Source organism: Myotis myotis, unplaced genomic scaffold (genome assembly GCF_014108235.1).
Source record: "Myotis myotis isolate mMyoMyo1 unplaced genomic scaffold, mMyoMyo1.p scaffold_m19_p_9, whole genome shotgun sequence".
Classification (NCBI taxonomy): Eukaryota; Metazoa; Chordata; class Mammalia; order Chiroptera; family Vespertilionidae; genus Myotis; species Myotis myotis.
The window spans coordinates 19,817,608-19,827,307 of record NW_023416401.1 but is presented as its reverse complement, the minus strand read 5'-3'; the positions used below and the strand labels follow the sequence as shown (position 1 = coordinate 19,827,307).

At 45.0% G+C, this 9,700-nt stretch overlaps 1 protein-coding gene across 3 annotated transcripts; it reads left to right on the top strand.

Moving 5' to 3' along the window:
- Positions 1-393: 393 nt before the first annotated feature.
- CUNH18orf21 (chromosome unknown C18orf21 homolog) lies at positions 394-6,653 on the top strand. Of its 3 annotated transcripts, XM_036322904.1 has the most exons (5): positions 415-622; positions 701-723; positions 3,260-3,459; positions 4,359-4,558; positions 6,183-6,653. In XM_036322904.1, the coding sequence occupies exons 1-5, from the start codon at positions 546-548 to the stop codon at positions 6,334-6,336; spliced, it is 654 nt and encodes a 217-aa protein (XP_036178797.1). In that variant the 5' UTR covers positions 415-545; the 3' UTR covers positions 6,337-6,653. The 3 variants fall into 3 exon arrangements, with proteins under 3 accessions (XP_036178798.1, XP_036178797.1, XP_036178796.1); XM_036322905.1 differs by lacking the exon at positions 4,359-4,558 and having other exon boundaries at positions 394-622; positions 6,183-6,275; XM_036322903.1 differs by lacking the exons at positions 415-622; positions 701-723 and adding an exon at positions 730-1,459 and having other exon boundaries at positions 3,304-3,459.
- Positions 6,654-9,700: the final 3,047 nt, after the last annotated feature.

The window sequence follows — 9,700 nt, the reverse complement described above, 5'->3', positions numbered from 1 at the left end:
AAGAAAACAAAAAAGCTCTCTCGTGTAGGTGCCTAAAGTCGGCTGGGCTGGAGGTCCCCTTGCGTCCCTGCATCCACCTGCCTCGGCCCGGCTCGCGAATTAGAGGGCGACGAGGGCTGAGGAAATGACAACTGGGGCATCAGAAAGGGACTGTCGGGAGGGAAAGGCAGAGGAACCGTGGGACTCCGCTCCTGACATCGCTACCACTGCCGGGTGAGGCGGCTCCGCGCAGGCTCCGGTCCGCGGAGAGTTCTCGCTGGGCCCTAGCGGGGCAGGGGCAGGGGCGGAGCCTGGGCGGGGAGACAGCCGAACCACACGGGCCAGGGGCGGGGCCAGGCGGGGGCGGGAGCGGAAGTGGGGCGGGGCCGGGGAGAGGGGCGGGGCCGAGGAGAGAGCCGGACCGCGCGGGACAGAGCCAAAGCGACCGGAACGCCTCATCGAGGGCGCCCGTTTCCGGACGGAACGTGTATCCGGACGCCAAAGTCCAACACGCCGGGAGCCCAGCTTCCGGTGTCTCCTTGTGTCGCGGTGGGACTGTGGTGGCGATGAGACAGAAGCACTACCTCGAGGCTGCGGCGCGGAAACTGCAGGCTCGCTGCCCGGGCCAGGCCCGCTATCTCCTGTAAGGCCGGGACGCGGGGAGCGGGAGCGCGGCGGGGTGGTGTGCCCGCGTTCCTCACGGCCTCTTTCTCTTTTGCAGCTGGGCCTTCAGTTCGTCACACGGTAGGGAGAACGCCCGTGGGTTGCGGGTCAGGGTCGCCTCGCCCGCGCCCCTCCGTCCCGCGTAGCACTCAGAATGAGCGACGAGAGAAACCTGATCCCCCCACTGCCGCGCGCCCCTTCCCGGGCTTCATGGGCCTGGCCTGGCCTGACCTATTAGCGGGATTGGACACCTTGACTAATCTCTCGAAACAGTTTCCTCACTTGACTTCACAGCTCTCCTACCTCTTTAGCCAGTCCGTCTGGAGCTGCTGTAACGTCCCTCCTGGCTTCCCCAGCCTCTACAATGTTGGAGCGTCCAGGACTCTGCCCTGGGACCTCTGGTCTAGCTGCACTCACCTCCTGGGTGACAGTTTGTCATCCAGTCTCACGGCTTTTAAATGCTGTATCCTGAGCACTAACAAATTTATATCCCCCAACCCAGACCTCTCCCCCGGGCTCTAGACACATCCTGATGCCTTCTTGCAACTTTTGAATGTCTCTGAAGGCAAAACCTAAGCTTTATCTCCCAACACAAGTCTTCCCATTGCAGCAAATAACTCCTCTTTGTAATCAGCCAGTCTTGACTCCCTTCCCGAACCAACATGCCCTGGTTTTGCAATATACCCGTCCTCTAGCCGCCTCTCACCACAGCTATCTAAGGCCGGGTCCCAGCCACCAGTCTTTCTCCCAGGTTATTGCCAGCAGCTCCCATGCATTTCCGCAGGCCATTCTCAGTCCAGCAGCCAAAGTGAGGCTGGTAAGCTCTCAACTTCCCATCTCAGAGTGAAAGTGACAATCTTGTGAAGGGAGGACAAAGCCTCACGTCACAGGTGGCATCATCTCGCTGACCTGCTCTCCCTTTTGTTCACTTAACTCGAACCACACTAGGCTGGTTCACTGCCTTCACCCTTCCTCCTGCCTGACCTCACGTCTGCTTGGGTTCGGCCCTCACTTCCTATGGTCTCTGCAAATGTCACACACACACACCCCCACCCCCAAGCCTTCCCTGCCTGCCTTGTTTAGGATTACAGCAGCTCCATCCCCACTCCCCATTTACTTTTCCTGCCTTTGTTTTTTCTTCCCAGCACTTAACATTAGCTGTTGTTATACTTATTGTCTTTTTCCACAAACTGTCCTTTGTTCACTGCTGTGTCTCCAGCTCCGAGAACAGTGCTGACGCTTAACAGTCACTCAATAAATAGGAATGAATTTTACATTTGGCAGAGATGAGTTGCAAGCATGGTGCTTAGCTCTTTGTAGTCCTGTTGTGTCCCTAGGACTTAGCACATTGCTCACCAATAGATATTCACTGAATAGCCCTGGATGGTTTGGCTCAGTAGCTAGAGCAGGGGTCCTCAAACTTCTTAAACAGGGGCCAGTTCACTGGCCCTCAGACCGTTGGAGGGCCGGACTATAGTTTAAAAAAAACTATGAACAAATTCCTATGCACACTGCACATATCTTATTTTGAAGTAAAAAAAAAACAAAACGGGAACAAATACAATATTTGTATTTGCATGTGGCCCGCGGGCCGTAGTTTGAGGACCCCTGAGCTAGAGTGTCGGTTTGCAGACTGAAGGGTCGCAGGTTCGATTCCAGCCAAGGGCACATGCCCTGTTGCAGGCTCGATCCATGATTCTCTCTCATCATTGATGTTTTTTTCTCTCTCTCTCTCTCTCCCTCTCCCTTCCTTTCTGAACTCAATAAAAATATTATTTAAAAAAAATATTCACTGAATAAATAGATGCTGTGCTCACCTTCCTTTTCCGCTGCATCACCTTCATGCCCTCCCCTTTCCCTCCATAGCCATGCTTTCTTTTTCACTGTACTTCTCCCGGAAAGCTCCTTACTTTTCATGGGTGCCATCTCCAAATGTAGATAGAATGTATAGTCATCCATGACATACTTTGAGAAGTCTTCTCTTTATAGTGTGGTTGGCTGGTCCAGGCAGCTTAATAATTTCCAGGGCATTTACATCATATTCTGTTACAGTTCTTACCAGTCTTACCTTCATTTGTTTAGGGCTCCCGGACGTGAGTTCTTTAAAGAGAGCAACTCTTTCACTCCCATATTTGTGTCTCCACATCCTAGCCTGGTCAGGGAATGCTTTCTTGATTGCATAAAGGGTCTGGGCAAGTCTGTTGTCTGTTACTTTATACTAAGAGAGCTACCTGCAGACAAAGCCCAGCCCACAAGCCACAAAATTATTTTAAAAAGAAACAAAGTCATAGTAAACTTATATTTTGTGATCAATGTGTTTGAAAAATAGGTGAGACATGCAGCCTTTTATACTCAGTACAAGTAAGGAGCAAGAGAGTGGGGAATTACCTGTCTGTTGCTAAAAGGAATGAATGGATACAGTGATAGTGTTTTGCAAAATAAATCATCGCCAGTTTATCTTTTAATAAATTCTCATAGTTTGAGTTTGCTTAAGGATAATGTATATCTGCTTAAATGATAATATACCTTTCCTTTTTACATTTATAAAATTGGCAGTTTGAGGTAAAAAAAAGTATTCTAATTTATTGAATCATGAGTTTCATTTGTATAATTTTAGATGCTAAAAGCACTTTTGAAGAAACATGCCCATACTGTTTCCAGTTGCTGATTCTGGATAATTCTCGAGTACGCCTCAAACCCAAGCCCAAACTGACACCAAGAATACAGAAACTTCTTAATCGAGAAGCAAGAAATTGTACACTCAGTTTTAAAGAAGCAAAAATTGTGAAAAAGTACAAAGACTCCAAAAGTGTACTGGTAAGATTTCAGTTTCCAGACTTTCACTCAAAATGAAGAGAATCAACCTGAACATAACTGAGTTTTGTAGTAGTATATTGAGATTGGCAAAATATATACTTTTTTTTTTCCTAGTGATTACTGTTTCAGCAAGTGTACAGCTTCTTTTTGCTTTTTACAACTACTTAAAATCACGTATCATGAGCTCTCAATTGTTCTCAGATCTCATTGTTGACCACAATTATTTTTACAAATTGGAGGATTTCTTGAGCAGACCAATGTGACTTCACCTGAACTGCAGCTACTACTAAATTATTTTTTCAGTTAATAGTCCTTTTCTTCAAACAACAGTAGCTTATTTGTTAGGCATTTGTCACTTTTTCAGTCATCCCCTCTTCCATGTTAGAGTATGTATTTACGTTTATGCCCAACAAAAGTAAGTACATCTTATGTTCATTCATTAAACCTTTATTGAGGGTCTATCTTATGCCATATAATGCTAAGTATTGGAGATATAAAATGGATAAAACAACCAAAATCAAATTACTTGTGGTTTACTAATAGAGACGAGCATCAGAAGATACATTGAACCATCCAGGTGTTAAGGGGTATTATTCCCAGTCTCCTCCATGACCCCCACACATGGTTTTACATTGAGAAAGTAGAGACTTTATTATCTTTAAAAGGTGTTTTAAATTACACAAGTTTAGCCATTCATTTTTTATTGGAGATTTTCTCATTTTAAATTTGTGTTTGGTCTGATTCCTGCTGCAAGATTACAAGCTCCCTGAGGTCAGCCTCTGTTACTCACCCTGTAGTACCTGGTCTGCTCCCTTGCATATAAGAATTTAAGGAACACGTACTTTATTGGACTAAATTTTAAGAGAAATCACGCCACATATGTCTTCTTTTTATGGTAGTTGATTACTTGTAAAACATGCAACAAAACAGTGAAACATCATGGAAAGAGCAGAAGCTTTCTGTCAGCACTGAGGAGCAATCCTGCCACTCCTGCGAGGAAACTCGGCCTGAAGACCCCAGAGAGAAAGTCTCTGGGTTCTGCAAACCTAAATCACAGGGTGTCTGGTTCCAAAGGCAAGAGCCCAGCGTTGACTTTCAGGTAATTAATTCATTAATTATTTGAATTGCCAGTGTTAACTCCTGAGTATTTTTTCCAATTTCCTCTTATGTACAGTGCCCAAACTTGCCTTGGCCCTCTTTTTTCCTCCATATCCTTTTCTTCTCTAGTCTCATATTCTCCTATAGCTTTCATTGTCACCTCTGCATGACTTCCAGGCAAATTCCTCTACTTGCAACCTCTCCCTGTTCCCAGCTGCATGCTAAATATACCCACTTCACCCCCTACAGGTCCCCACGGCTGACTACTCAAACCTGCCCATCCTCAAGTTCCTTATTCTGTGAATAAACATGCCCTTCTAGACATTCTGACCTGAAATGGCAAGTTCAGTTGACAACCACTGCCTTGGTCCTTGTCCGGTCAGCTGCCAGTTTCTATTGTTCTACTTTCATGGTGTTTACATCCCTACTGCCGCTATCTCTTCAGGTCTTTATTCCCCTTTTGATTAATCTTCCTGTCTGATCTCCTGAATCACAGCTCTGATTAGAAGCACCATTTGGGGCATGTAGCAGGCTCTCCAGCCCTCACTGCCTGGCACCAATCTGTCTGCCTGTGTTACTTTGCCTAATGTATCCTGTGTGTCAGCAAAACTGAACAACTCACCATTTACTTTCCTGCTCTAAATCTTTGTTCTTGTTAGTTCCTCTAATAAATTCCTGTGAAGATGTAACTAAATAGGGATTTGTCAAACGATACTGAGTTAACTATGACTGGGCACATTTTAACGAAATTCAGGAAGGACTGGATTCTCTGCTTTCTGAATTGAGTTTTTTTAATGTTGGATTTATTGGATAAGAATTAAATCTCAAGGCCAGTTTTCTCTATATTCTTAATTTAATTGTTTTGTTATTTGGTATGATAGGAATTCATCATGGAAGCTTCCACTTTATTGGATAAAAGTAGATAAAAGAAAATTTGGTGTATTTAAAAGAATTCACTTTCATTTAGACCAGACTGCTTCTTAGACATGCAGGACTGAGGAAAATATTTCACATTTATCTTATAGATGGGGAGGCAGAAGAGGGGTCAGGCTGACAAACCCCAAATAAAGGTTCAGGATGAAACACAAGTGGAAAGAATAAAATAGAATGAGGCATAAATATACACATACCAGATGGGGAATCATTTATGGAGTGAATATATATAGAGGGCCTCCTCTGTGCCTGGCACTGTTAGAAAGCACTGGACTATACAATTAGTACAGAGTGCCTGCCCTGTGGAGCTTCCATTCAGGGGAAGATACAACGGAATGGTACCTACATGTGTAGGTTGAGATCCTTCAAAGTCATTGCTTAGCTTTGTCATGAGTCTTGATGTCAGACTTAAAGAGAACTCAAACCTGATGACACTTTACCTTTAGCCTTCTCTTTCAGGTGTGATAGAAGCTTCCAGAACCACCCAATATACCAACTAAATGTTGCTTGTAGCTTACTTAGTGAGGAGGTTTTTGGGAGTGACTGCCGGGTACAGCCACTGCTCATATATGGCCATAATACAGAAGAGTGGAAAACGTGTCTGATAGCAGTCATTTAGGCTAAGCAGGAAGAATACTTTTTAAATTGTCCTTTGTCAGTATTCCTAAGTGTAGTTTTATGTTTCTTTTCAGAACACCTACATCTGGACACTCAACACCCACTTGCTCCTCAAAAAATGTGAACAAAACAAAGAAACACTTCTCTCAACTAAAAATGTTACTTAGCCAGAGTGAATCCAAAAAGAATTCAAAGGTGGACTTCAGAAATTTCTTATCTTCTTTGTAAAGGATGGACTTATGGAAATAAGAAATGTTTAATGTAATTTCTGAAACTAAAGTTACCAGAAAAACAGCTTTTTAAAAACTAGGGTCTAAAAGCAAACTTTTCTTGGCAGTATTCTGTATTTATGGAGAAAATACCTCATTAGAATGAATAACTAAAACCTGCCTATCTCTCAGGGTGATTCTGAGAATCAAAAACATATGAAAAGTCCTTGTAGGTAATTTTAAAAATATATATGTTTATTGATTTTAGAGAGGAAGGGAGAGGGAGAGAAACATCGATCAGTTGCCTCCCATAAGCATCTCAACCTGGGTATATGCCCTGACCAGGAATCGCACTGACCTTTTGGTGTACAGGACAATGCCCAACCAACTGAGCCATCAGCCTGGGCGCAACATTGTTTGTTTGTTTTTGAAAAAACACACCTTTAAATAAAGAATGTAGATATTTTAAACTATAATCTGTTTCTAAGCCTCTCTGTTGCTACAAGTTTAACACTTGTTTTTCTTCCATTAGGGCTTGGTAAACTGGGCGGCCAAGGTTATTAGCGAGTTAGTCTTGTAGTCATGTAAAGTGAAATTACACTAACTAGTGTCATCAAAGAGGGCTGGTGAGAGTCATTATTCTGAGACTGCGGGCCACAGGCTGCAGCAGCTGGGTCTTCCCTTCATGTCCACAGCACCTACCATAATACTTTGGTCACGGTAGGTACTGTACCTTTCTGGCTAACTTCTCACTGGAACATGTTTCTCTTGAACTCTCTGCTCTTCTGTTCACTTACCCAGGCATATGAGCTCTGTTGTTCTCGGAATGTACCATCTTCTTGCCGGCCGTGGGCCTTTGCACATGGTCCAGCCCCACTGCATTGAGGGCCACTCTTCCTACAGTGCTGGTGACCCTGTAGTTTCCTGCTTGACTGTCCCTAAGTGCCTGTAAGCGCTCTGCAAATATTCCTCAATTATGGTAGTTAAATTCAAATTCCTTAGCCCACTTGTTCACACTAGATTTAGAACTAACATCCTCTCCAACTGCATGACTGGGAGGTAAGAAGAAGTAAAAGTAGGAACTCCTAGGCCGGGAGCTGTTTACCTCAGTGGCAAATAAAGGACACTATGTATTCTTGACTTTCTTTTCTATTTGGCAGAAGGGTTTGGGCATCTCTAAAGAGAATATTAAAATTATAGTGTGGACATAAAACCTTGTCTTGATATGAAATCTTTCATACTTATCTTTTCAGGACTATCCGTTTTTTAGAGAATATTTTCTTACTAATTTTGTTTTGTAAATCCTCACCCAAGGATATTTTTCCATTGATTTTTAGAGAGAGTGGAAGGGAGGAGGAGAAATAGAAGGAGAGACAGAGGGAAACATCTATGTGAGAGAGACACATTGATTGGTTGCCTCCCATATGCTCCCCAACCAGGGCTGGGGATCAAGGCTGCAACCAAGGTACATGCCCTTGACCTGAATTGAACCCAGGACCCTCCAGTTGGCAGGCTGACACTATATCCACTGAGCCAAACTGGCACAGGCTTTCTTACTAACTTTAATATGCAGTTATACACATATGCATAGGATATAGATATCCTCTATAATAAAAGAGAAACATGCAAATTAACTGTCCTGCTATACTCAAGCCATACCCACCAGCCAATCAGGAGCGAGTATGCAAATTAACCCAACTAATATGGCGGCAGCCATGGAGCTGGAGCGAGCCAAGAGGCTTGGGTTGCCCCTGGCAATGGAGGAAGCTAAGCTTCCCACCTGCCCTGCCTTGGGCTCCGCTCAAGGCTACAAAGTTTCAATTATAGAAGATAAATAAATCCCAGAAAAAAAGGAGAGGCTGGGAGTTTGGGTCATGGGGGGGGCGTGGCCAACCTGAAAACAGCCATCAGCCCCTCACCCAGGCTGGCCAGGCACCCCAATGGGAACCCCCACCCTGAATGGGCTGTGGGCAGCCTGAAAATGGCCCTCAGCCCCTCACTCAGGCTGGCCACACACCCATGGGCTGAGGGTCCCCACTGGGGGGCTTGAACAGCCTGCAAACAGCCATCAGCCCCTTACCCAGGCTGGCCAGGCACCCCACCGGGACCCCCATCGATTTGGGACACCCTTCAGAGCAAACCAGCCAGCCCCACCAATGCATCAGGCCTCTATCCTATATAATAAAAGGGTAATATGCAAATTGACCCTAACAGTAGAAAGACTGGGAATGACTGGTCACTATGACACACACTGATCACCAGGGGGCAGATGCTCAATGCAGGAGCTGCCCCCTGGTGGTCAGTGCGCTCCCACAGGGGGAGCTCTGCTCAGCCACAAGCCAGGCAGATGGCTGCCAGCACAGCAGTGGTGGCAGGAGCCTCTCCCACCTCCTCAACAGCGCTAAGGATGTCCGACTACAGCTTAGGACTGCTCCCCACTGACAAGTGGACATCCCCCGAGGGTTCCCGGGCTGCCAGAGGGATGTCTTGACTGCCAGCTTAGGCCCGATCCCCCAGGGAGCGGGGCTAAGCCAGCAGGTGGACATCCCCCGAGGGGTCCCAGACTGCAAGAGGGCACAGACCCGGCTGAGGGACCCCCCTGAATGCACAAATTTTTGTGCACCAGGCCTCTAGTAATTTATATTTAAAGTATGTCTTTGAATCCTTAACTTTTAAAAATATAAAGTCTCCAGAGAGATCATTAGATCATGGTCATTTCAGATTAGTTGTTTCATTATTTATTCTGAACTTAGGAAAAGATCACACAAAGCTCACATAAAGATCTTAAGTTCAGAATGCTTAGCATCCATGCTTTGGGTTTTTGCTTTAGTATCTTGGAATTACATATACAGTATATAGAGCTAAGTAATTCTCCCATCCAGGAATGGAGAACTGAAGCACTGGCCAAGAGGACTACATCTCCCAGAATTTCTAAATAAGAATCACAGAAAGTTCTGGTTCAGTTGGTATGTGGCCATATGCAAACGTCCCAAGTGAGTCTTATCGAAGAAATTTGGCCAACACTGCCAGAGATTCCCAGATTTCAAGTATTCCCCCATTGTGCTCTAAATGCAAGGTGTGGTGAGAGGGCCTGTGCTCCAAAGAAGGAGTTTAAGCTACTAGTGAGTCTGTTTATTCAAAAACACTTAAGCACTACTGAGCAGGAGGTCACAACAGAAGATTTGGTCTTGTCCTCTGCCCATAAGGAACTTGCTATATAATGAACTGTAAAACCCATACTTTATTATCATATCTCCTGGAATTGCCTGGAATTTTAAATTGTCAAGCAAGTCATAGACCTCAAAAGTTGGTCTAGAACATGGTTGTCAAAATATAGTCCCAGTGGTATCAACACCAAATAGTTAGGAATGCAAACAATCAGA